Consider the following 25759-nt stretch of genomic DNA (forward strand, 5'->3'; position numbering starts at 1 on the left):
CCGTGCCGGGAAAATGCCAGGGGAGGCGTGAACATGGCCAGTTCTCACAAGAAGACTTTCTGGGATTGTGAGCCTCTGGAAAGTGTGGGTGCCCTGCACGGCCCGCCTCTTCCCTGACGCTTTCCCGCTCACCCGAGCACACCGTGCGGAGACCGCCCGGGGCTGCCCTTCCCGGGGCCGCGAGCAAGAGGCATCCTGAGCGGCCGCGCGGGGCCTGCAGGGAGCCGGCCGTAGTGGGTGTTCGCTAAGGAAGGAAGAAGGAAGCAGCACGTGGGTGGAGCACGTGGCACAGACGGTCCCCAAGCCGAGGAGCCCACCTTTGCATGCGGGGCCCTGGGGGTCAGCTCTGCCCCCCACCCCCAGGTGGCTGCAAGGCTCAGACAGGAGGGGCTTGGCCACGGGGCCCCTAGGTCTCTGGTCAGAGGCCTGGGAGAGGGTCGTGAAGGGCCGCACCTGCAGGCCTGAGCCGGAACACAGCCAAGGGGGTACATGGCCCGGAGCGGGCGGTTTCAGTGCCGAGAGCCACAGGGGCTGGGCATGTGCGGCGGCCATGCAGGCCAGCAAGGGACCCTCACTCAGAGGGTGAGGCCACACGCGGGTGGGCATGTGATTTGGGGCCCGGAACAAACACTCTGGGTGCGGGAAGCTGCCTGTGGTGAGGGCCTGGAAGCAAGTGAGCCCTGGGGCCGCTGGCCTTCCTCCTGGACAGAGAAGGCAGTAGAGTGGCCCAAGGGGGAGTACACGACCGGCTGGGAGCCTGCGGGGAATGAGAATGTCCTGATTTGACCCCCGTCTCCATGTGGACGACCCTGAGCAGCGCCGGCCTGGGTGTCGGATGGGGACCACAGAGCTGGGCTGTAATGCTGTCACTGCCCACAGCGAACTTGGGGCTGATGTGTGAGCTTGCTGCCTGCTAAGCCCACTCAGGGGTGGGTGGAGGGGGGTGTGCAGCCCTGCTGGCCCTGACTCATGCCGCCTGTCTGCCAGCTGTTCCAGAAGTGTTGCCTGGTCCAGAGGATCCTGGAGGCCTGGGAAGCCAATGACCACACACAGTAAGGACCACTGGGGCTCGGCGTGGGGCTCCAGGGCTGCCACGGAGGGTTTGTTTTCAAGGAAGGCTCCCACCGCTGTGGGAGCAGCTGCAGTGCTGCTGGCGGGGCTGGGCGCAGGGCAGGGTAACGCGGCCTGGGCTGTGGTCCTGGTCCTGCTCCTCGCGGCATGCACAGCCCAGCCCCTGGCTCCGTGGGCCCCTCACCCTCTTCCTCCCTTGCCCGTCCATCAGCGGAGACCCCAATCCTGTGCCTGCACTGTGTCCCGAATCCTCCCACGTCCCCATCCCAGCCTCCAGCCACTTCTCTTACTGAAGCCTCAAACCCTTGAAAGAGCATCTGGGCCACTTTCTGCTTCCTTCTTGCCCCATCTGCCCTCTTGTTGCATGATAAGCTGGTATCTTTCTGAAACCAGCAGGTGGTGTCACCTCCTGCTTGAAAGTCTTCACTGCCCAGGTCCCTGGTGTGACTGCAGGGTCCAGTGGGCAGCCCTGGCCCCCCGTGCTCCTGCTCTGCCCTACCAGGGGCTGCTCTGGGCAGGTAGGGGGAGCTCTGCGACCTCGCCTAGTTCATCCCTTCTGTCCTGCTGTTACTGAATCCACACATCTGCGTCCGCTCCAGGTAGCAACACGCAAGATGGGGCCGGTGTGCATAGTGCCCAGGGGGTCCCGTGCCGAATCTGCTCCTGTGTGCTCTGCGTGCTGGTGCACATGTGTGTGCCTGTGTCGGGGTGGGGGGGCTCACTGCTGTCACCGAGGGGTCCCTGGGCCCTAGTAAGCCGTGGACGGGCGTGGGAGCCTGGATGCCGGCAGGCCGCGGCCTCAGCGCAGTCCTCTGCGACCTGGACAGCTGCCCACAGGCCTCCACCCTCAGCCCCGCTTCACCTCCGGGCCAGTTCTGCCCGGTCTCTCCTGACCCCCCTCCTCTGCCGGGTGGGCCCACCGACTGAGGACCACCTTCGCTTCCTCTCTGGTTGTCGTCAGGCTCTGAGGAGAGAGAACACTGCTGAAAGCAAGTGCTGTCCACTCTGGGATTCAAGGGCTGTGATTCTGTAACAGATGCGCGGGAGTCTTACACCTGATGCTCTTCCTAGTGCGTCAGGGGTCTGAAGACTTGCTGCTCCGCGGGGTCCTGTGTGGGAGAGATGAGACGTTGAGGGAGAGCCGTGTGTTTGCGGCCGCGCGGGACGTGCGTGGGCACGGGAGCCAGGCCCCTGCCCCTGCCGCGCTGCCCACTCCCGGGTCCTGGGTCCACCCTCGGGCTCCTCTGGGGGCTCGGGACGTGCTCGGTCAACACTCGCTGCCCCAACTGGGCGCGGGTCTGCAGGCCTGTGGTCTGCGCAGAGTGGGAGCAGCGAATGCCCATCTCACTTCTAGGCGGGGAGTGGAGTGACGCTGGTGCGGACCAGGTGCTCCAAAAACAAGCAGTCTGCAGGCGAGGCCACGAGACAGATTCGCAGGGCAGTGGGGGCCGCGGGGAGGAGGCCCGCGGGAGGCTGCAGAGCCGAGGCCTGGCCGGGTGGAAGCACCGCAGAGAAGGGCCGGTGGCAGCCCTGACGCCACCCTCTCTTTCAGGGCAGCGGGTGGCATGAGGCGCGGGAACATGGGCCATCTCACGCGGATCGCCAACGCAGTGGTGCAGAGCCTGGAGGGGGGCCCCGTGCAGACCCAGGTCAGCGAGGTCCTCCGAGGTGAGCGCCTCCAGGCCCAGGTGTCGCTACTCGAGGTGCCCTGCCCCTGCCCTCGGCCCCTCAGTGGACGGGACCAGCACTGGTACCAGGCACTTGGCCCACCTTCCCACGGGGGCTGTCTTGTCAGCTGGGCCTGGGCCTGGGCGGCAGTTTCCCCTGTGCCCTGGACCACCCGCGCCTGCCCGAACGCCTGCACTCCTGCCCCACCGTCTGGCTCTTCTCTGAGCTCGTGGCTCATCTGGGGAGTCTGGCGAGGGGGCCTCTGTGTCCTGAGAGCGGCCGCAGGGTCTGAGCAGAGGCCCCCCTGGCCAGGCCTTCTCTCCCTCATACCCCCCGGGCCTCCTCGTCGCGATCCGGGGCCCCGACCGGGGGGCCACCGCCCAGCCCTCGCACATCCTGGGCACCCAGTCTGCAGCTCCCAGGCACTCTGGCCTGAGCTGGGGAGAGCCCGAGGGGTCTCGGTTCAGATGGAAGAAGGCGGGCAGCTTAGAAGGGTCTGTGTGGCCTCTTGGGGAGGAGCAGCACGTGCTAGGGTGGGACAGGAGGGGCATGCGCTCGGGGCGGCCTGAGGGTGATGGACAGTGGCGGCCCACAGAGCACTTGGGGGCTCATGCTGGTCTCACAGCCAAGACAGTTCGTCCCCCGCGCTGTGTGGGGGCCTGAGGACAGGGCTGGCCAAGGGGGAGGGGGGCGCGTGTGCTCAGTGAACAGCGAACGGGAGTGAGCACCGTCTGAGGGGCCCCTGAGCGCTGTGTGTGCTGTCGGGGTGGGGTGGTCCCCTTCCCTTCTGGGGGCCGTGGTGCCCTGAGCCCGGGGCAGGCAGGGGAGGTGCTGGGTCTGTCCCTGTCCTGGGCTGGGGAAGCTGCCCCGCAGACGTCCAGTTGGTCGTGCAGTGGGCGTAGCCTCCGTGGCCCCCCGCCCCCGTGCCCTTGCCTAGTTGCCCCATGGTGACCTTGGCCGTGGCCCCCTGTGGTCCCGGGGCAGCTGTGAGCCAGGAGGCTCGGGGGGTGCTCTCGGTCGGTGGTGTCTGGGCTGGGGTCTGGCCCCCAGCCCGTCGGCACCTGTGCGCACCCGGGACGGCCCGGTGTGGGGTTGGGGGCGAGCGTGAGGCTCTCTCCTTCTGGACTGTGAATGTCTCTGGGCTCCGACCTCCCCAGAGAAACAGACACACCCAGGCCTGCTGGGTTGGGCCTGTGAGGCCAAGAGGGACGTGACTGTGCCCCGTGGTTCCTGTGTCCCCGGGGCTGCCCGGTCGGCCCGGGAGCCCTCGCGGGACCAGGATGCAGCCGCTGGCTCCGTCTCAAGGGCTCACCGCGCAGCCTTCCGCGCAGGGCTACCCTCGGACTGCCGCGGGCGCTGGGAGAGCTTTGTGGAGCAGACGCTGACGGAGGCCAACCGCAGGAACGCGGTGGACCTGGTGAGCAGGCCCCAGGCCGGCCGGGCAGAGCGCTCTCCTGCCCCCGGTCCCTGCCCGCCCTGGGCTCGCTGGACTCCTGGTGCCCGAGGCCTGGTGCGCCCTGCGTGGGGAGGGTGGGTCGGCGCGGCCCCGGACGCCGGCTCATGCCCACCCACCCTGGCCGTTGCAGGTTAGCACCCACCATCTTCACCCCTCGAGTGAAGACGAGGACATGGAGGGCGTTTTCCCTAATGAGCTGTCCCTTCAGCAGGTGCGTGAGGCCAGGCCCCCTCATCCCCACACTCTCGGCGGCGCTTCGGCCTCGAGAGTGTCCTGCCCACGTCACCAGAGCCTCGGGCGGGACCGGGGGAGGCGCTCATCCCCGCGCTCCTGCAGGGGGCGCAGCCTCACCCTCCTCTGCTTAGGGGGCGCCCCCAGGGCCACTTGACATTGATGAGACCCTTGGGGACGTGGTAGGCGAGTGGAAAGTTAGAGTCACAGGCTGTTTGGACGTGGCTGCCTGTGGGCGCCCAGCCGAGAGGGCAGGACCTGGGAGAAGCCACTGAAGTAGCAGGGGGTTTCCTGAGAGCAGCCGGGGTCCTGTCGCCCAGGCTTTCTCCGAGTACCAGGTCCAGCAGATGACGGCCACCTTCGTGGACCAATTTGGCTTCAGTGACGAGGAGTTTGCTGAGCAGGACGACAGCGTCAAGTGAGCCCAGTGGGACGTGCCCACCTGCCCCACCCTCCTGCCTTTGGGAGGGAGCCAGGCTCTGCTCGGTGTGACCAGGTCCCTGGCCTGTGGCTCAGCCCTGCCTGGCCTTCGGGGCCGTCACACCACTTCCTCAGCTGGAAGCCACGTGTGACCCAACGGCCCGGAGGCGCCCTCTGGGGAGGCAGAGCAGCCGGGTGGGGAGTCACCCCTGGCCGCCCACCCAGAGGTGGGGGAGGGGAGCCCGTGCACCCACCCGGGCTTGGCCTGCAGCCCTGGCCCCCCGCCCCTGCCTTTGCCTCCCTTGGTGGGCTGCCTCCTCCTCCTCCTCCTCTCCCTCTGGGTGGGACTTGACGGCGTCCCTGTTGTCCTCGCAGCGCCCCATTTGACAGGATCGCGGAGATCAACTTCAGCGTCGATGCTGACGAGGACAGCGTGAGTCCCGTGGGTGCCCCTTGGGGGTGGCCGGGTGTGGGGGCCATGTGGCCCACATGTGCTCTCCTGCAGCCCGGTGCCACTCTGTTTGAGGCCTGCTGCAGTGACCACATCCAGCCCTTCGATGAGGACGACGACCTCTGGGAGGAAGAGGAGACACACTGTGTGGCCCGAGTGACCAGAGCCAGGTGGGCCAGGTGGGCCTGGGCGCCACACGGGCACCAGCCCTGTCTCAGCTGTGCCGTGGCGCCCGGGGCGGGCGGGAAGGGCTGCTCTGACCGTGGGTCTCCCCCCAGGTTCGGGGGCCCTCACGCTTCAGAGAGCTGCCGGAAGGACGGCCCGGAGCGCCGAGGTCAAGGTGGGGAGGAGAGCTCGGAAGCAGACGGGGACGGGGCTCGGGCGGGCGCCCTTCGGGCTGCCGTCCAGAAGGAAGGTCCTCGTGTTGAGGGTGGCTCAGAAGGTAGATGATGGGGCCACAGGGTGCGGGCCGGGCAAGGGGCTTGGGCGGGAACATGGGGGACAGAGGATTTGGTGCCCTGGCCTGTGTGTGTGCGTGGCTGGGCTGCCGTGGGCCTGATGCCCACTGACCCCCCGGCACACACTTTCAAATATGCTCCTATGCCTCCGACTGTGGTGACGCTCAGCCCTTGGTCTCCCGCCCCGTCACGGTCACTCGTGGCCACGCCGTCACGGCTAGAGGCGGGTGTGCCCCGGTACCGTGGGGGAAGGCACACCCGCACCACTGCTGTGGGGCCTGGACACCACGTCTCCCCCAGCAGGCGCCCCGTGGACGGTGTCTGATGAGCCGGTGAATTCCACGGCCTCGGGCCTGGCCCCGGCAGTGGCGATGGACGTGGGTTCCAGTGTGTGGGCGGCCAGCGCGCCCAGCGCCTCGGCTGCAGAGGAGAGAGGCTGGGCCAAGTTCGCCGACTTCCAGCCTTTCTGCTGGTGAGGCGGGGCTGGGGCGGGGGGCGGCCCCGGCTGCCTGGCGGCCGGGTCTCCTGGGCGTGGGCTCAGAGTTGGCCTTGTCTGCAGCTCTGAGTCGGGGCCCAGGTGCAGCTCCCCCGTGGACAGAGGTCATGGCGATGCCCAGGGTGGCCTGAACCGGGGCCCAGAGAGAACCCGTGAGTAGGGGCGGCCCCAGGGGCAGGGGGGCGGGAGAGGGAGGCCAAGACCTCGGGGCCGCCGTGTTGCCCTGGTGATGCTGGGGTTGGCGCCACGTGCGGGGACTGGAGTGGGTGTGTGGAAGGGGCAGGGCCCCGGCTCCAGGCACAGGACGGCCGGCGAGGCCCTTGGGCTGGCCTCAGCGCACAGGTCCGAACAGCCCACACCCGTCTGTGTTGCCAGGACCCCCGGCAGAGCCTGTCTCCCCAGGCCCGGCCGCCTTCTAGGTGTGGGTCACACGTGTGCGCCGTGCCACCCCAGTGCTTGTCCTAGGACCTGTTTAGGGCCCTGGCCCTGAGCTCCCTGTCAGATGGGCTTGGAAGCCCCCCCAGGGTATCAGGGCCACACGGGGAGGGACTTGGAAGCCGCAAGGCTGAGTGGTGGCCCTCCCTGCAGGGAGGACCGTTCCTCCTGAAGTTCCTGTGAATTCACAGACGCACGTGTGCATGGCACATGCACGCGGCAGGGGGTGTGGGGGACAGGTCTGTCGCCAGTTGCAGGCTGAAGTTCTCGCGTGCGCCGTACTGGTCCCTCTGTCCTCACCTGGTGTCGCCGGCTCCCTGTGTTGCAGCTGGGCCGGCCGCTCCGGGTGCCTGGAACGCATGTGTTGCCAGGAAGGCGCCCCTGGTGGCCTCCAGCGGCCGCGAGGACAAGCAGAAGGTGGCTGTCGCCTCGGAGGCCGTTAGGATGGGCCCCGGTCGGGAGGCCCCCCCGCCGCCTGTGTTCGTCCCCAGGTGAGCAGGACAGGCTGGGTGGGGGGCCCCCGGGTGCACACGGAGGTCTGGCTGTCCCCAGCACTCCGCTGGCCTGGGAGCAGGCCGACCCTCCTGCCCTGGTGGCCCCGTGGCTCCTTGGAGGCCAGCTTTGGACAGGAGGGACACCGCTTCGTCCAAGCGGAAGCTGGGGTGGTCGTCGAGACAGCACGGGGCTAGCCCATCTCAGGCCGCATCGGAGAGAATGGCCAGGCTTTTGGGGTTCCGGGTGGGCTCTGGAGCTGCCGCTCTCCTGGGGCGGGTGCCTAGTCCCAGACTTGGCGCCCACCTCAGCCGGGCGCCTCGGACGCACATGTCCATCACGCTGGACCGGTAGGACGGGGGTGTCTCGGGACTTTGCTTGGGGCCCTGACCCGGGTCGTCCTCCCTGCAGGCTTGGCCCGCGCACCCCACCCCTGCGCCCAGGGGGAAGGTCCAGGCCTCTGGGATCGGCTGGTGGACACATGCCTCCTGGCTGGGTGGGTGGGGCGGGTGGGCAGCGTGAGGAACCGCGTGTGGTGAAGACGGAACGGGGCAGGAGGGCTGGTGAGACGTGAGGGAGAAGGTGGTGCTGGGGTCAAGGCCTGAAGGGGCTGGTGGGGCCCGGGGGGCCGGGGGGCCAGGCCAGACCCCCACGAGGGGACGAGGAGCAGAGAGTGACGGTGCTGTTCCTGTGAGGTCCCCACCCAGTGACCCTGGAGCGTCCCTGCTGATGCTGGGGGTCCAGTCCAGCTCCCAGGACCCCAGGGCGCGCCTGTCCCCGCTGGCGCCCTGCGCTGGGGCTCGCGGCAGTGGGCACAGCCTGGAGGGAGCAGGGTCAAGCTGCGCAGTGCGTGTCGGGGGAGGCGCGGTTCACGCCGCCGCTGCAGGGTGGCGCGAGCTTGACGCCTGGGCCCAGGGAGAACCTCAGCGCTGGGGTAAAGGTGCACACGCGGCTCCCAAACGGTTTGATTCCTTCTTGAAGCTTAGAGTCATCGAAGTTCTTAAAACCTTTTCCTCTTCCTAACCCCCCGTTCCCCAAAAAACCCACCCGGCTCCAAGAAGCAGTTGATGTTCTGAAAGCAAGCCTTCTGGTTCTCGGGGTGGTCTTCGCGCAGCCTGCGGTCTTCACAAGCCTTGGGCCATTGTGGGTGGACACGCGGGGCTTGTCTCCAGGCTCTGCCCTCACTGGCTCGCAAGGGTCAGTGCCAGGCTGGAGGAGACGTCACACAGCAGAAGCAGGCGCTGGGCTGGTGGGGGGACCATGGGCTTGCTCTCCGGGCCCCAGACCAGAGCTGAGTGCCAGGGCTGGGTGTCCCGAGGCCGCCTGCCTCCTGCTCTCAGCCTTTCTAGGTGTGGGCGGGAGTGTTGTGGACAGACGTGGCCTGAGAGGTGTCCAGGGAAGGGCCCTGGGCCTGTGTGGTCCACAGAGTAGTGAGGGAGGGTTGCTGGGAGCACCTAGGCGGCCCGTTCCAGACGGGGGTGGGGGTGTGGCGAGGCCGTCCGGAGGGGGCCGAGGGGGCCGGGATGCCCGGGATGAGCGCTGCTGGGGGGAGGCGCAGCGCTTTGGGGGCTGACAGGCGGTCTCTGGCGCGTTTGGAGCTTGGGGTGGCAGAAGGGCCTGGGCCACTCTGCAGGGTGGAGCCCCACCGGAGGTGGTCCAGTAACCGGAGCCTGTCTGCCACGCAGGGCTGAGTGCGCCACCAGCACGCCTCCAGACCTGGCCTCCCTTGCGCCTGTGGAAGTGACCTCTGCCCCAGTCGGGGCCGTCCTCCCCGAGGCTGCCGTGGCGGCCACCACAGTACCAGGCAGCGCCGGCCCCGCCCCGGCCACCCCAGCAGTCTCTCCTGTGCTGGCCACGGCCGTCACCCCTGCAGCCCCAGCTGGCCCAGCTGTCTCCACAGCGGCCACCTTGGGGACGGTGACAAAGGACAGGTGAGCAGGTCGGACCAGGGGAGGGGCTGGGTGGGGACCCTTGCCCTGAGCGACTCCTACCCACCCCCGCAGGCAGACTGACGGGCCGCCGCCCGCGGGAGCCGCCTTAAATGGCCTCGTGTGATGCTGCCGCCGCCCAGCCTTGGCACCCCAACCAAGAAAACTACCTGGTGACGCAGTTTGTCTTTTTTAATTTAATTTAATTTAATTTTAAAATAAATGCTGCATTGGTAAAGCTGGCAGTTGGAACCAGTCAGACGGCCCAGCCTGCATTTCTCCTGCCTGACTCCGGGTGGGCCTTGAGGGTCCAGCCCCACGCACAGCAATAAGGCCTCAGACAGGGGCTCTGCCTGCGCCACAGGCTCTGAGCCTGTTTTTATCCATTTTTTAACAAATGCGGATAGAGCCACGTGTTTGCACTTTTTAATCTAGCGCAGGAGAGGGTCTCCTAGGCTCTGGGGACAAATGTGGGTCTGGAGCTGGGCTGGCCAGACGGGGTTTTAGCTGCCCGGTGGCCCTGGGAGCTGGCCTTGAGCCAGGCTGCAAACTTGACTGCCTTAAAAAAAAAAACAAGCCCCCCGCAGCCTGGCAGGCTGTCCACAGTGGGCAGTGGGGGGCGCCTGGCAGGAGCTGGCCACAGGCGTGCAGGACGGGGTGCGGAGGGCCCAGCAGTGCCCGGGCGTGGGGGGCTACCCTGCACCTGCCGGGAAGGGCGGGGTATCTCATGTTACTGTTCTGATGATCTGACAGGGCACCCAGACCCCACGACTCCCAATAAAAGTTGTTATTCTCACCGACAGACCCGCGTATTGTTACGCTGCGGGCCCTGGATCCCCAACCTGGCTGGCAGCAGGGGTCGTCTGCTGCCCCCGGGCCCGTCTTTGAGTCAACTCCTGAGTAAAGACTGAGCTTTTTTTTCTTTGTGAAACGAGCTCTGCCTGGAGGTTGAGTCTCGGGCAGGGACCCCAAACCCACAGGTTCCTGGGCAACAGGAACATCGGCCCGACGGCTGTCCGTGGGCCCAGGGAGGACCTGGGTGAGCCCCGCCTTGGCGCCCACTGACGGGTGCCGCTGCTGGCCGGGCCCCCCGCACCACCAGCCCCTCTGACCAGGAGCTGTGGCCGCCACCCCGACCACTCTGGGATGTTCTCCCAGCCTCCGCGGTGCCACATTCCACCCCACACACCCCCACCTGCTGCCCACCCAGCCCTGCCCCGCCCCTGGTTGGCACCCGTTGCGAGTGAGGCCCTAGCCTGGGTGGGACTCACGTCTGAATGGGAGAGTGACCCGCATTAAAGCCAAGACTGGGGCGGGGTGAGGATGGTCAGGACCCCAGGGGAGAGGCAGAGACAGGCTTTTGGAGCAAGTGCCCATAATGGAGGCCGTCGGGTCCTTGGGGACCCACCTCCCCATACATAAGCCCCCCCATGTCAAGCCCTCAAGCACCCTTGCTCTCCAGAGAGCCCACCCTCTTTGGTGTTGTCTCCCCCTCCTCAGGCCCCGTCCCACTCCTCCATCCATCCCATCCCACTGACTGACTCTCATCTGACCAGGGAAGAACCAGCATGTCTGGACTCCGGACAGCTTCCTGGGGGCCACCTCCCCTGTACCCCCTTCTTCACAACACACACACCTCTAGATGGCGCCTTCTGCACCAGCCCCAGGATCGCCTCTGAGGCCTGGAGGGATGGGTGGCCGGGCACCAAGCAGAAGCCTGGTGATGCCGGCCCCCGCCGCCCACCCCGGCCCCAGGACACGGAGGAGACGCAGGCGTGCGGTGTGTCATTAGCGCTCTTTATAGACTCTGGTTCTAGGAACAGGTTGTCTGCGGCTGGCCGGCCGGGGCCAGCACGTTGACAGGGCGGGAGGGGGGATATTTACAGGCCCACCGCGAGGGCTGTACCGTGGCTGCTCCCGGCGGGTGCTCAGCCAGGGCTCCAAGATAAGTTAGAGCTGGCCGGGCGGGGTGGGGCGGGGGTGGGGGCTGTACACACATTTGGGGGCGGGGCCTCAATACTGTCAAGGGCGGGGGCTGTAAACATGGCCGGGGGGCCCTGCCCACCCCTAGTGGTCTGTAACGACTGGACGCAGAGCCGCCGAGCAGGGCCGGGCTCAGGCGTCCGACAGGCAGCTCTGGATCTGGTCCACCCACTGCTGGGCTGACGGCACGTCCTGGGCACAGAAGTTGTAAACACGACGCGTCGTCTTCACCTGGGGACATGGGACACTGACTCCACGGCTCCACGCGGGCCGCCTCCCCCCCCCCCCCCGCGCCCCCCGTCCCCCAGCCGCAGCTCACGTCAAAGAAGGCCTTCTCGTCCACGGTCTTGGGGGCACCCAGAGTGGGAGTGCCAGGCGCCACGGCCTCCACCTCCGCCAGGTCGATGAAGCCCTTGCACTCCGTGTCCACTCGGTGGTCGTAGTAGCGCAGCTGAGCAGGGCAGGAGGTCAGGGTAGGGCTCCCTCAACTCCCTACCCCTGCCGGCCCACTGACCACTCACCTGGTGCTTAGTCTTGTCCAGCACAAACCAGCGGGCCTTCCAGGGCTTCATGAAGGCCCCCTTCTTGTACAGGGTGCCCTCATAGGACCTGCGTTTGCAGAAGAACCGGCCAGAACAGCCATCAGGGCCCGGCAACGGCCCCGCCTCGCCAGCCCCGCCAGCCCCAGCAGCAAGACCGAGGTCCCTGTCCCCAGACCGACCCAAGCCCGGAGCACTGGGCAAGGGAACACAAAGAAGCCTGGGGTTGTTCCCAGAAAGGACCCCCCTCACGCCCGTCACAGCACAGACACTTCGGGAGGGTCCCACACCAGAGCCTCAGGGTCTCAGGGAAACAGCCCTACGTGCAGAGCAGGGACCCCTGACACGGAGCAGGCAGGTCTGGGGAGGCGACTGCAGCAACGTGGCCCCTCCAGGCCCAGAGGGTGGCATGCAGCCTGCCGGGCCCCAGCCTCTGCTGGAAGCTGCCCCAACCTCACTGGGCACTTGGCCCACCCTCATAGGTATCCCATGGTCCCTGTCCCTCTCCTCCTCCGCAGCCACCGTGGCCTGGCTGTGGTCACCAGTTCTATATCCCAAACCCCTTCGAAGCCCACCTGCTTCTCCCCAGTAACGGTCACAGCTTAGGCTCAGGCCACCATCATGGCCTCCCCTGCAAATCAGTCCACCTAAGAAATAACTAGAAGCTCCCCAAAGGCACCTGCCCCCCACCCGTCTGAGAATTGCCTGGGACCCCAGTTGAGTCCCTCTAGCTCAGAGGTGTCCGTGGTGCAGAGAGAGCTGCTTCTCACACCTGTTCTCGCTCTCAGCTGTCTGGAACTGGCTGTACAGGGTGCTGGTGCTGCGGCGGGCTGCCTGGCGGGAGCCGGATGCAGTTGAGCCGCTGCTCTGGTCGCTGTCCAGACTGAGGCTCAGGGTGGAGCCCACAGGTCCCTCCTGCAGGTACACACCCAGCGAGCGGCGGTGGTGGGGCACACTGGACACCAACAGGGAGCTGGGGGTGCCCTGGGGGCAGGAGGGTGGGCCCGTGTCAGGGGGGTGGCCTCCACCTCCTCCTGGCAGCAAGCCCACCCCAGCCCCCCACACCCACCCCCGCTCACACGTCCGTCTTGCCGGCCTTCAAGGCGCTGGGCAGCTTTCACCCGATCCCAGGCGTCCTTCCAACGCTCAGGGGGTCGGCCCAGCTCTGTCTCCAACCGCTGCAGCTCCTGGAGAAGAATCAGTGAGAGATGACGCAGAAGAAAGTACCCAGACTAGAACACGAAAGGATAAAAGGATGGAAGATGTACGAAAGGAGACAGGGAAAAGATCTAACGAATGTATAACTGTTGTCCAGGAGGAGGAAGAGGAGGCAAGGGGGAGGGATTGGGCAAAATCAGTATTTGGAGACAACAGTTGAAGAGACATCAAAAATATAATCAAGGGACTTCCCTGCTGGCACAGTGGTTAAGAACCCACCTGCCAATGCAGGGGACGCGGGTTCGAGCCCTGGTCCGGGAAGATCCCACATGCCGCGGAGCAACTAAGCCCGTGCGCCACAACTACTGAGCCCACGTGCCTACAGCCCGTGCTCCGCAACAGGAGAAGCCACCGCAGTGAGAAGCCCGCGCACTGCGATGAAGAGTAGCCCCCGCTCGCCGCAACTAGAGAAAGCCCGTGGGCAGCAACAAAGACGCAACGCAGCCAAAAATAAATAAATTAAAAAAAAAACTATTAGACAAGCAGAACGGCAGGAAAATAAGAAGCATCCTCAGGGGAAAAGTTAAAAGAAACAGATCCAGAAAGGAACTAGACACTCAATTAGCATACCAGAAGTTCAAAACAGTTGTTATAAATACATTTAAGATTTAAAGATGGACATAATGGTTGAGCAAATGGGGAATCTCTACAGAAAAGAAAAACTATAAAAAAAAATGGAAACACTAGAGCTGAAAAATACAATATCTAGAGTGGAAAATTCATTAAATAGGCTTAAGAGCACATTAAACGTAAGAAAAGAGCAGTAGAGTTGAAAACAATGTAATAGGAATCATAAAAAAAACTGCAGACAGGAGAGATTGGAGGAAAAAACTAAATACAGCCTCAGTGACCTATCGGGCAAAAAAGTCCCAGAGGAAATGAGGGACAAGATCATGCAGAGAAAACTTTTTAAAGAAACAATGGCCTAGGGACTTCCTTGGCGGTCCAGTGGTTGGGACTCTGCGCTTCCAACACAGGGGGCGTGGATTCGATCCCTGGTCGGGGAACTAGGATCCCACATGCCGCGGGGCACAGACTAAAAAAAAGAAAGAATAAAAAAAAAAAAAAAAAAAAGAAAGAATGGCCTAAAATGTACTAAGTTTGATTGAAACTATCATCCCATACATCTAAGAAGCTTAAAGAACTCCAAGCAGAACAAACACACAAAAAAACCATGTGATGGCCAAATTGCTGACACTAAAGATGAAGACAAAACCTTAAACGTAGTCAAGGAAAAAAAGGGTGATGTTACACACGGTTTACAAGGATAAGAACGAGCACCAACACTCAATCAGAAACAATGCAAGCAGAAAACACTGGAACGACATCTTTAAACTGCCAAGTATAAAAAGCTGTCAACCTAGCATTCTACATCCAAAGAAAACACCCTTTAAAAAATAAAGGCATAGGGCTTCCCTGGTGGCGCAGCGGTTAAGAATCCGCCTGCCAATGCAGGGGACACGGGTTCGAGCCCTGGTCCGGGAGGATCCCACATGCCGCGGAGCAACTGGGCCCGTGCGCCACAACTACTGAGCCTGTGCTCTAGAGCCCGTGAGCCACAACTGCTGAAGCCCACACGCCTAGGGCCTGTGGTCTCTGGCAAGAGACGCCGCCGCATTGAAAGCCTGCGCACAGCAACAAAGACCCAACGCAGCCATAAACAAATAATTAATTAATTAAAAAAATAATAATAAATAAAGGCATAGATGCGGAGCAACTAAGCTTGTGTGCCACAACTACTGAGCCTGTGCTCCTAGAGCCCACGAGCCACAACTACTGAAAGCCATGCACCTAGAGCCCGTGCTCCACAGCAAGAGAAGCCACTGCAATGAGAAGGCCGTGCACGGCATCAAAGAGTAGCCCCTGCTCGCCGCAACTAAAGAAAGCCTGAGTACAGCAATGAAGACCCAACGTGGCAATCAATCAATCAATCAATATTCCTTTAAAAAATAAATAAATAAAGGCATAGGAAGAGAAATTAAAGAAACAATCCCATTTACCGTTGCATCAGAAAGAATAAAATACCTAGGAATAAACCTAAGGCGGCAAAAGACCTGTACTCCAAAAACTATAAGATGCTGATGAACAAAACTGAAGATGACACAAACAGATGGAAAGATATACTGTGTTCTTGGATTGGAAGAATCAATACTGTTAAAATGACCACACTACCCAAGACAACAGATTCAATGCAATTCCTATTAAATTACAAATGGCCTTTTTCACAGAACTAGAACAAAAAATTTTTAAATTTGTATGGAAACACAAAAGACCCCGAATAGCCAAAACAATCCTGAGAAAGAACAGAGCTGGAGGAATCATGTGCCCTGATTTCAGAATATACTACAAAGCTACAGTAATCAAAACAGTGTGGTACTGGCACAAAAACAGACACAGATCAATAGAAGAGGATAGAGAGCCCAGAAATAAACCCATGAACCTATGGTCAATTAAACTACAACAAAGGAGGCAAGAATATACAATGGAGAAAAAACAGCTTCTTCAATAAGTGGTGCTACGTGCTAAAGAATGAAATCAGAACATTCTCTAACACCATATACAAAAATAAACTCAAAATGGATTAAAGGGAATCCCCTGGCAGTCCAGTGCTTAGGACTCCACACTTCCACTGCAGGGGGCACAGGTCTGATCCCTTGTCAAGGAACTAAGATACCACGAGCTGCATGGCGCCACCAAAAAAAAAAAAAAGGATTAAAGATCTAAATGTAAGACTGGATACTATAAAACTCCCAGAGGGAAACATAGGCAGAACACTCTTTGACATAAAGCACAGCAATATTTTTTTGGATCCATCTCCTAGAGTAACAAATAATAACAAAAATAAACAAATGGGACCTAATTAAACTTAAAAGCTTTTGCACAGCAGAGGAAACCATAAACAAAATGAAAAGATAGCCTATGGACTGGGAGGAAATATTTGCAAACAATGCTACGGACAAGAGATTAATTTCCAAAATATACAAACAGCTCACACAGCTTAATATCAAAGAAACAAACAACCCAATCAAAAAATAAGAAGACCTAAATAGACATTTCTCCAAAGAAGACATACAGATGGCCAACAGGCACATGAAAAGATGCTCAGTATCACTAATTATTAGAAAAATACAAATCAAAACTATAATGAGGTATCACCTCACACCAGTGAGAAAGTCCATCATAAAAAGTCTACAGGGGAGGGGCTTCCCTGGTGGCAGTGGTTAAGAATCCGCCTGCCAACACAGAGGACAAGGGTTCGATCCCTGGCCCGGGAAGATCCCACATGCCACGGAGCAACTAAGCCTGTGCACCACAACTATTGAAGCCCATGCGCGTAGAGCCCGTGCTCTGCAACAAGAGAAGCCACCGCAATGAGAAGCCCGCGCACTGCAACAAAGAGCAGCCCCCGCTCGCCGCAACTAGAGAAAAGCCCACGCGCAGCAACGAAGACCCAACGCAGCCAAAAATAATAAATAAATTAAATAAATAAACGTAAATTAAAAAAAAGTCTACAAATAATAAATGCCGAGAGGGAGTGGAGAAAAGGGAACCCTCCTACACTGCTGGTGGGAAGGTAAATTGGTGCAGCCACTATGGAAAACAGTATGGAGGTTCCTCAGAAAACTAAAAATAGAACTACCATATGACCCAGCAATTCCACTCCTGGGCATATATCCAGAAAAAACAAAATCTCTAATTCAAAAAGATACATGCACCCCCCCAATGTTCATAGCAGCAATATTCACAAAAGCCAAGACACAGAAGCAACAAATGAATGGATAAAGAAGATGTGGCGTATTTATACAATGGGATACTACTCAGTCATAAAAAGAATGAAATAATGCCATGTGCAGCAACGTGGATGGACCTAGAGATTATCATACTAAGTAAAGTAAGCCAGACAGAAAAAGACAAATATCATATGATATCACGTATGTGGAATCTAAAAAAATGATATAAATTAACTTATTTACAAAACGGAAATAGACTCACAGACATAGAAAACAAACTTATGGGGGCTTCCCTGGTGGTCCAGTGGTTAAGAATCCGCCTTCCAATGCAGGGAGCACAGGTTCGATCCCTGGTCAGGCAACTAAGCCCATGGGCCACAACTAAAGAGCCCACATGCTCTGGATCCCATGTGCTCTGGGGCCTGCGCACCACAACGAGAGAGAAGCCAGCGGGCCACAAATAAGACCCGACGCAGCAAATAAATAACTAACTAACTAACTAAATAAATAAATAAAAACTTATGGTTACCAAAGGGGATGGCGGGAGGGATAAATTAGGAGTTTGGGATTAACATATACACACTACTATATATAAAACAGATAATCAACAAGGATCTACTGAATAGCACAGCATACCATAGTTAACATCTTGTAATAATCTATAATGGAAAAGACACTATAAAAGGATATATATATATCTGAGTCACTCTGCTATACACCTGAAACTAACACAACGTTGTAAATTAACTATACAATAAAAACAGAAATGGTGAAATTAAAGAAAAGAAAAGAAAATGAAGACATTTTCAGGTAAAAAAAAAAAAAAGCTGAGGGAATTTGTCACTAGCAGATTTGGATTACAAGAAACATTAAAAGTTCTTCAGGCTAAAGGGAAATGATACAATACCAGATCTACACTGAGAATGAAAAATACTGGGTTGCAGCAAAAAGCATAAAAGCATAGAAGGCTTTTTTCTTGTTTCCTAATTTTTTTAAAACAAAGTTGACCATTTAAAACAACCATAATCCATGCTCTGTGCTGATGTCACAGGTAAAAGTAAAAGGGGTGACGACAAAGGCAGAAGGACAGGAGTGGGCAGTTCCCGTGGGGGGGTGTGCAATTCAATCCCAGATGGGCTGGGACTGCAGTCACTGACAACCACTAAAAATAACACAAAGATACAGCTCAAAAGCCACACAAAGTAGATAACATGGAAAAGTAATACTCAACTGTCAGGAAAAATAACAAAAGGAAGAAAGCAGCAAAAAAAAAAAAAAGTCCAATGAAAGATAGAAATGGGTAAGAAGACGACCTAACCACATGCTGAGTACCATCCAGAAACTCACCTTAACTGTAAAGACACAGACCAGTCAGAAGTGAAAGCACTACAGACATCACGCCACACAGACGCTGGCCTAGGGACACCGACTCCAAGACCACGAGTAGTACCAGAGATAAGAGGACGGTCCTCTGCTCTCTGTGCTTGTGGATCCCCTTCACCCACAAAACCATGACCCAGGCTCCCCAAACCCTGGGTGGCCAGTGCCTTCAGCCTGGGCCACTGCTGGGCTGTCAAAACCTTGTCACCTGCTTGTTTACACCTCACCACCTCCCCGAGAGGCAGGAATCAGCCTCCCCACTTTCCCCACAAGGAAGCAGAAGATCAGGATGCTTAGATATCCCTCCAAAGACACCCAGCCAAGGGGTGGGGAGGGGCATGCAAACCTTCCTGTGGTCCGGACCTGAGGCCCCGGGGGAGAACTCCAGCCACCGGACAGCCACCCTCCATGCCACCCCAGCCTCCCCCCAAACCCCAACCCCAAGGGGCTCTTTTCTCTCTTCCAGGGGCCCATGTCCTATTGAATCCTGATTGCTGAGGCTAAGCAGACACGCCCACTAAGTCTGGCAAAGGGAGGGTAAGAGAAGCCTGAACATCAACCCCAAGCTTCCAGACCCATCTCTCTCTGAAGGGGGAACCACCAGGCAGGAGGGAACCCAGCAGAGCACAGTCCACATCGGGGGGCGGGGGGGGGGGCGGCAGGGCCACCGAACTGACGTGCGCTAGGACCCCCTCTCCCCTCTCAGGGGCCACACGCACCTCCAGCAGCTGGGAGATGGCGTCGGGCTGGGCTCGGGGGCAGCTGTCGTAGCAGGGCCACACCACCCGGCGCCTGCTCTGGGGGGCACCCCCATCGGGCCGCTCCTCCTCCGGGGGCTCAGGGGGCCCCTGCGCCAGCTCCCAGTCATAGGGGGGGCCCTCGGCCAGCGTCTCCTCGGTGTAGAAGTCCCACACCTTCAGGTTGGACACGTTGCTGTACGGCCGGAGGACCTGGGGGCGGGCCTGGCGTGAGCACCGGGGCACGGAGGGGCCCGCCCGCCCCGACCAGGCCCCAGCTCACCTCTGTGTCCTCGGGTGCGTACAGGTAGTTGTAGAACACCGGCGTCCTCTTGCTCAGCCGCTCCACGTACTCCCACACCGAGCGGCAGGCCGGCTGGCCCCGGCGCTCCCCCTTCTCCTCATACAGCAGCCCTGCGGGGGGCAGCGCTGAGCGCAGCCCCACCCCGGCTGCCGACCGCGCCCCCGTGCCCACCGCCCCCGCCCCCGCCGTACCCAACTCGATGCGTTCGTAGTCCGAGTCCAGCAGGAAGGTCCGGAAGCGGTGGGACGCGTGATGGTAGCCGAGGAACTTGAGGTAGAACGGGCTGAACTCGAACTCCATGGGGAACTGCAGGTGGACCTGTGGGGCGTCAGGAGTCAGCGGCCAGCGGTCAGCACGCACAGCGCCCCCCACCACGGCCGCCCGCTCACCTGGTGCACGCAGTCCAGGAACTGCAGAAAGACTGGCGTGAAGCCACTGCTTTGCCCGGCCAGGGTGTGGGCCCCGCGGTGGCTGAAGCGATGGCCAAAGGACAGCCACTCCTTCTCCACCAGCAGACGGAAGCCCTCCAGGGTGCGGTAGAAGGGGTCCGAGAGCAGCTGCACCAGGGACACCACCTGCCAGCAGCGCCGTGGGTCAGCAGGGTGTGGGGACCTGGCCCAACCACCCCCCCCAACCCCGGCCACTGCGCACCTGAGTGGTGATGTCCCAGCCGTCCTCCAGGCTCACCAGGACAGAGGAGCCCGAGTCCAGGAGCTCCACCACCAGCACCGACACCTGCAGCAGCTTGTGGATCTGCAGGGACCCGCAGCCCCTCAGCACCTCCCAGAGCCCGCGGCCTAAGACTCCAGCACCCAGCCGGGCCCCCAGGACCCACACATCCACAGGAGCGGCGGCCGTGCAGGCCCACGCCAGGGGACACCCCGCGAGGCAGCACAGCCTGGATGGACCCGAAATGCTCTGGCGTGCTTCCTCCCGCCCGGCCGCCCACCCACCCGCCTATCAGCATCTTCTGGGCCTGAAGAGGCGCCCCCTCTCCTTGACGTGCCCAGCCCCATCCTGACAGAGAGCAGAGGTCTCCAACACAGCTGGGCCCTGGCCTCCCTCCCCTGTCCAGGTACCACCACTGGGAAGTGGCCATCATCCCCTCCTGAAGCCCAATGCTATCAAAAGAGCAAGCCCAGACCCCGCCCACCCACGGCTCTAGGTAAGTGGGGGGCCCGGCCCATTGCATCCCCTCCCCCCGGGTAGCCCTCCACCACGGTGGGGCAGGGGCAGTGGAGAGACCTGGATCAGCCACTCTGAGTCTTCCAGCGAGCACAGGAAGGAGGCTGAACCCAGCTCAGTGGCAGGATAGCTGGGGACACACGCCTTCAGCAGCTTCTTGAAGCTGCCTTTCACCTGCCGTGTCTCGAACACCTCGATGGGCACCAGCTCCCACTGCTGCAGGGGATCTGGCCGCACACCCTGGAGGAAGCCGGCTGTGGTGAGACGCGCCCAGGCCCCGTGCCCCGACCTGGCCCCAGGACCCCGTTCCAGTCACCTTGAGCTGGGCTTTGTCTCCAATGATGTAGAGGGCTGCACGCTGGGGCCGGAGAAAGCCTGGGTCGGGGGGGGCCCCGTTGGCCTGGGGGGGACCCATGCCTGCTAGCCGGGTGCCTACATCAGTGCTGAGCCCACCGCTGCGCCCACTGGCCCGGACACTGCCCCATTTACCTGCACAGAGAAACCAGGTGAGCACCGAAGCAGGACCAGGGCACCACTTACCTGGGGCTGAGCTCCCAGGGAGGGCAAGGGCGGGACTCAGGGCGTCAGGCTGTTAGTGCCCGGGGCTGTGGGGAGGGCTGGGTTATGCTGGTCTGTCACACGGGGCCGTTAGTGCCAGGTGTGGGGGACGTTAGTGCCCATGAGCAGTCACACGGGGCCATCAGTGCCAGGAGTGGGGAGCCAGCCCGCACGGCCAGTACGGTACCTCGGGGCGCAGTCCGTCTGGAGGCCGAGGCCGCCATGGGGTTGGACAGCGTGGTGACCCTGGCTCTGGGGCTGGGCACTGGGGGCACAGCAGAGAGAAGGCTCAGGCCTGGCCCCAGGCCCGGGGGTGCGCCCAGCAAGGGGGGAGCTGTGGCCCAAAGAGACTGGGTGCAGGGCTGGGTCGCCACCAACCCCCCCGGGGGCTCCAGAGACAGTGAGGATCAGCACCAAGGCCCTCTGGGCCCCCAGGGCAAACTAGGGAACAGAGGACCCAGTGGCAGGTAGAAAGGCTCAGGGGACAGGCAGGACGCTGGGCCGCCTCCTCTGCACCCTCAGCCCCGTGGACACTGCCTAAGCTGCTCATGACACACGGCCACCAAGCGGCCTCTGCCCAGCACACAGCAGCAGGAGGTGCCCGTGAGGCGCACCCCAGAGAAGAGGAGGCCCAGCCTGGGAGCTCCCAGCCTGGAACCTCGGAGGGTGGTTCAATCCAGGACACAGGCAGGCCCGAGTCCCAGCACAGAGCCACCTGTGAGGACCAGGCCCGAGGCTTACGGGCTGGGACGGCCCAGCTTGGAGGCACAGGGAGCCCGCAGGAGGCGGATCCACAGTGGCCTCTGGATTCCAAAGCCTGCACCTGGCTCTGACCCGGGCTCACTCGCCTCTACAGAGAGGGCGCAGGGCACCAGAGGCCAGCATGGCGCCAGCCCACTACGCTGCAGGCAGAAGCACGGTCACCCACAGTGAGGATGGTGTGTCCTCGTGACACAGAGTCTGGACTGGAACCGGTGTACGGCTGAGGCGAGCCGAGACCCTGTACGCCCCTAGGCAATGAGGGGGAAGGCCCGTGCCCAGAACTCGGGGGACACCAAGAAGCACCACCAGTGGGCTGTGGGGACAGTCAGAGATGCCCAAGCAACACTAGGGAAGACACAGGCACTAGGAGACGAAAGATCCTGTGGGGAGGGTGCTGCCTGCAGGGGCCAATCAGAACCTCTGGAGGGGGCAGAAGGCAGGAAGACAGCGTAACCATGAAACATACTTAGTGATGGACTCTGATGTTTGGAAAACTAAAAGCCACTCAAACTAGAGAGCGGTATTCCCAGCAGAGGACCAAGAGGAGGAAGGCCTGTGCCGCTTCGGAAGGTGGCACCGCGTCCAGCGCTTCCTAGGGCGGCGTCCCCATTAACTACCGTGAGGACAGCCTGGCCACCCTGTTCCCAGCCCCCTTGGCCCCGGCGCCCAGCAAGTGGTGACAACAGCTGCAGACGGAGCAGTGGGGGCTGCTGTGCGCCAGCAGCAGCGGAGGTGCCTGCGGTTGGGGTGCTCCTCAGGCCTCACTTGGGAGGGGTGAAGGCCCTCCAGCTACAGGAACGAGTGGTGGCTGCCCCAGCAGGCCCTGTGCCACGGGCAGGAGCAGCCTGGGCCAGCACGGGGGCAGTTGGCCATGGGGATGGCTGCAGACTCGGGTGGTGAGCTCACAGGACTCAGGGTGGGCAGAGAGGGAAGAATCAAGGACGATGCCCGGGCTTCTAGAAGGTTCAGCCCCACAGGTGGTCTGCCAGCCCCCAAGCCACCTGAGAGCTAGAGCAATGCATCTGGGAGCCAGTGCATCTGGAAGCTAGAGCAGCAGCAGAGAAAAACGCACACAAGTGTGAGGAGAGGGAGGGAATCAGGAGGGCCTGAGCGACAAGTGACCCCTGGTGTGATGCCTGCACAAGCCAGGGTGGGGGAAGGGTCTCACAGAAGTGACCCTCGTGTGACATCTGCCAACTCTGCACACACAACCGCCAGGACGGCTCCAGGTGTGTACAGATCCCTGGTAGACACTGTCACCGCACCTGCTGAGGTACAGGCGGGGGTTGGCTCAGGCCAGCATCTGGGCAATGGTCAGGCCCAGTGCGGGCAGCCCCCCAGCCCTCATGCCTCCAGCGGGGTGATGAAACCTCCAAGCACGCACTGAGAGGCAGCTTGTGGATCACCAACGTGAGCACCAACATGGGCTAGAGGGCAGCTTCGAGGAGGCCCAGCAGCTTCCAGGAGGGCCAAGAGGATGAACCAGACGGGACCAGAAGATCAGTGACGGAGGGTCCAGGAGGGGAGATGGGGGGAGACAGGGGCAGGTAGGGGAGAGGCTGTCACGGGGGGAGATGGGGGAGGTGCGGGGGCAGGATGGGGTCAGGTGGAGGGTAAGCGGGGTGCAGAAGCGATTGCCTTGGAGCAAGACCCTGGGGTGAGGCTGCCCATCCTGACACAAACCCTCCCCTGCCTGCACGCCCTGGGGCCCTCCTGGGTGTCTTCTGTCTAAAATCCTCTCCCAGCGCCAGGCATCCACATGGCTCACCCTGCCACAACAGGGTCCCCGCCTGTCACCCCAGGAGACCAGACCACCGCTTGTGGACAACATGCTCTTCTAAGGGTCACCCTGCACCAGTACCCCGACAAGCAAGGGGTAGGGCCCAGGATGGCCCCTGGGCGCATGCCCCAAACTCCTGGGCCTGCTGCCTCCTCTGTAAACCCCCAGAGGAGTGGTCAGAGCTGGGCCTCAGGACACTCACCTGCTCCCGCACCCCACTCTGCCCCCTTGTTGGCCTGCCCTCCATAAATGTCGTCACAACCCCCCAGGTCCTCCCGCCCCGAGCAGCCTCACCGTGGCTGCCCATGTGGGCCGAGGAGAAGCCGCTGAGGGTGTTGCGACCGGACGCATCGGCGTAGCGCGGCATGGAGCTGACCACGGCCTGCAGGTACTTCTCCTGCTCCAGGCTGCTGGAGTCGGCCTGGGACTGGCCTGCGGGAGGAAGTGGAGCTGCGGGCGGGGCGCCGGGCGCGGGGCGCTGGGGGCGGGGCGCCGGGGCGCCGGGGGCGGGGGCGGGGCGGGCTGTAGCGTGAGCAGGGAGCCTACCCGGAGAAGGCGCGTTCTGGGCCTTGAAGAGGCCGACGACCCCCTTGCCGTGCAGGCCCCCTGAGCGCAGCAGCACGGCCTTGGAGCGCCCGCTGCGCCAACAGACCACCGGGAAGCGGTTCTGGCGGTAGCAGCGGGACACGCGCTGCAGGGCGTTGTCCTGGACGCTCTGCGGGACGATTAGCAGCCCCGGGTAGCTGCGAGGAGGCGGATGTGAGGGGAGAAGCAGGCCAAAGGCACTCTGGACCCACAGCCAGGCGCCCCTGGGCCTTCGGCCTCCTGGAGGCCACCAAGCCTGCTGCACTCACTGCTCACCTGCGGCAGATGGCGTACATGCGGTTGACCGGGGAGATCCGGAAGGGCTCGGATTTTGCGCGGCTCAGGCTGCTGCTCAGCGTGCCCAGCCCCAGGCGCTGGTAGTCCCGGCAGCACGCCCTCTCCACCAGGCTACTCATGGTCATGCGGTCCGAGGGCTTCAGGGCCAAGGAAGGGGTCAGCGTGCTGGGCTCCAGCTCCTCCGACACTGGGGCAGGCCAGGCACACGGGGGTCATTACCCACAGGCTGCCCGGGTCCCTTACCCCTCCACGTGAGGGTCTTCACCCAGACCGCCCATGGCTCCCACACCCCCACCTGAGATCTCGTCCTCCTGGTCCTCAGGGGATGGCTGGCCCCGGTGCTCCCAGCTGGGGGGGTTGTACTTCTTCCGAGTGACATACTGCCGCCCGATGGTCCTCTTAGCGTTCTTCATGAAGTTCCGGGACAGGGTCCTGGGGGGGCCCGAGGAGTACAGTTGCAGGGTCAGCAGAGGTGAGGAGATGGACAAGGGGACACACACACACAGTGGTCCTGCGAAGGGAAGGTGTTCTGGCCTTGGAGCCCAGCTCCCTACCTGAAGGAAGGACCCTTGTCCTTGGTGGCACGGGGCGGCCGGCCGGGTGTGTGGGCAGAACCCAGGGTGAGTGCGAAGGTGCCCCTGATATCCGGCGGATACCGCAGCTTGTGCAGCTGCTTGCGGAAGAGCTCAGCGCTGTCAGACCCCACCTCCTCGTCAAAGACCATCTTCAGCAGCTGTGTCACACATGAGGCCCTCAGAGGCTGGGAGGCCCATGGGCCTGAGCCCTGGCCACAAAGGTGGACAGGCCTACGGGACGCCCCATGCTGCATCACTGGAACTCAGGTGTTTCTAACAGGATGGACGGGTGAGGGCCCTGTGGCCAGACGGCCCTGAGAAAGGCGGCTAGGTCTACCGTGGGACTGTGAAGGGCCAGGCTCGCCTCTCCACCTGGTGATGGACACGTCCTGAAGGAGCGCCCCAAGGACAGAGGGTTCGCCGAGGGCCTGCTACCCAGACTGCATGTAGCGGGAGACTCAGGAACCCAGTCTTTGTGTTTCATCTAATCTGTGTAGGTTTTAGCCGGGCTGGGCTCACGCAGCACGCTCCAGACACGGCCTCTAGGGTTCGGGCCTTGCAAGGGAAACGGGAGAGCCCCAAAGACTGGCACATGGCGCAGGCAGAGGACACCAAGCTAAGGCACAGCGACTTCCCCGTAAACTCAGGACTCACAAAGGGCTCAATGCTGGCTCAACACCCGCTCACGAGAACAAGACTAGGGCTCAGATGCTGCATCCTGGAGAGGGCCCGCGACTCAGGGGCCCACAGACCCCACCCAACCCAGCCCACACCCCAGCCGACCTGGAAGGTGCAGGAGCGCAGCTGCAGCCCGTCCGGCAGGTACTGGTCACTGGGGGTCTGGATATTGATGCGCTCCTCCTTGGTCAGCGCAGCCACCGGGAAGGAGCGGACCACCACCTGTTCCCCCACTTATAACAAGCCGGGTGCAGAGTCAGGGAGACGGGAGGAGCCAGGGGTCACAGAGTCTCAGGGTACCAGAGCTATGGGGTAGACCGGGAGGGTGGGGAGGAAAGACA

General features: G+C 61.6%; 2 protein-coding genes across 16 annotated transcripts in view; one reads left to right on the top strand and one right to left on the bottom strand.

Moving 5' to 3' along the window:
* The window catches only part of PPP6R2 (protein phosphatase 6 regulatory subunit 2), a 72494-nt gene extending 62588 nt beyond the window's left edge, over positions 1 to 9906 (top strand). For 5 of the 10 annotated variants that reach the window (XM_082350134.1, XM_082350135.1, XM_082350132.1 and 2 more), the window contains 13 exons: positions 988 to 1052; positions 2624 to 2739; positions 4071 to 4156; positions 4326 to 4406; positions 4747 to 4844; positions 5222 to 5279; positions 5352 to 5476; positions 5576 to 5739; positions 6056 to 6227; positions 6315 to 6403; positions 7015 to 7177; positions 8864 to 9109; positions 9182 to 9906. In XM_082350134.1, coding sequence (XP_082206260.1) covers positions 988 to 1052; positions 2624 to 2739; positions 4071 to 4156; positions 4326 to 4406; positions 4747 to 4844; positions 5222 to 5279; positions 5352 to 5476; positions 5576 to 5739; positions 6056 to 6227; positions 6315 to 6403; positions 7015 to 7177; positions 8864 to 9109; positions 9182 to 9233 — 1515 coding nt within the window. In that variant the 3' untranslated portion in view covers positions 9234 to 9906. The remainder of the gene's footprint in view (positions 1 to 987; positions 1053 to 2623; positions 2740 to 4070; positions 4157 to 4325; positions 4407 to 4746; positions 4845 to 5221; positions 5280 to 5351; positions 5477 to 5575; positions 5740 to 6055; positions 6228 to 6314; positions 6404 to 7014; positions 7178 to 8863; positions 9110 to 9181) is intronic. The other 5 variants (XM_082350137.1, XM_082350139.1, XM_082350138.1 and 2 more) reach the window with 3 other exon arrangements.
* Positions 9907 to 10889: 983 nt separating this feature from the next.
* Positions 10890 to 25759, bottom strand: part of SBF1 (SET binding factor 1) — a 28651-nt gene continuing 13781 nt past the window's right edge. For 4 of the 6 annotated variants that reach the window (XM_082350130.1, XM_082350127.1, XM_082350128.1 and 1 more), the window contains 19 exons: positions 25524 to 25651; positions 24720 to 24898; positions 24461 to 24597; positions 24145 to 24352; positions 23830 to 24026; positions 23578 to 23715; positions 20929 to 21006; positions 20500 to 20672; positions 20244 to 20423; positions 19650 to 19751; positions 19388 to 19573; positions 19190 to 19316; positions 18978 to 19108; positions 18677 to 18907; positions 12708 to 12815; positions 12401 to 12612; positions 11611 to 11698; positions 11409 to 11540; positions 10890 to 11320 (listed from right to left, as the gene is read on the bottom strand). In XM_082350130.1, the coding sequence (XP_082206256.1) occupies positions 11222 to 11320; positions 11409 to 11540; positions 11611 to 11698; positions 12401 to 12612; positions 12708 to 12815; positions 18677 to 18907; positions 18978 to 19108; positions 19190 to 19316; positions 19388 to 19573; positions 19650 to 19751; positions 20244 to 20423; positions 20500 to 20672; positions 20929 to 21006; positions 23578 to 23715; positions 23830 to 24026; positions 24145 to 24352; positions 24461 to 24597; positions 24720 to 24898; positions 25524 to 25651 (2834 nt within the window). In that variant the 3' untranslated portion in view covers positions 10890 to 11221. The remainder of the gene's footprint in view (positions 11321 to 11408; positions 11541 to 11610; positions 11699 to 12400; positions 12613 to 12707; positions 12816 to 18676; positions 18908 to 18977; positions 19109 to 19189; positions 19317 to 19387; positions 19574 to 19649; positions 19752 to 20243; positions 20424 to 20499; positions 20673 to 20928; positions 21007 to 23577; positions 23716 to 23829; positions 24027 to 24144; positions 24353 to 24460; positions 24598 to 24719; positions 24899 to 25523; positions 25652 to 25759) is intronic. The other 2 variants (XM_082350131.1, XM_082350129.1) reach the window with 1 other exon arrangement.

This window comes from Balaenoptera borealis (assembly GCF_965194805.1).
Source record: "Balaenoptera borealis genome assembly, chromosome: 13".
In the NCBI taxonomy this organism is placed as follows: Eukaryota; Metazoa; Chordata; class Mammalia; order Artiodactyla; family Balaenopteridae; genus Balaenoptera; species Balaenoptera borealis.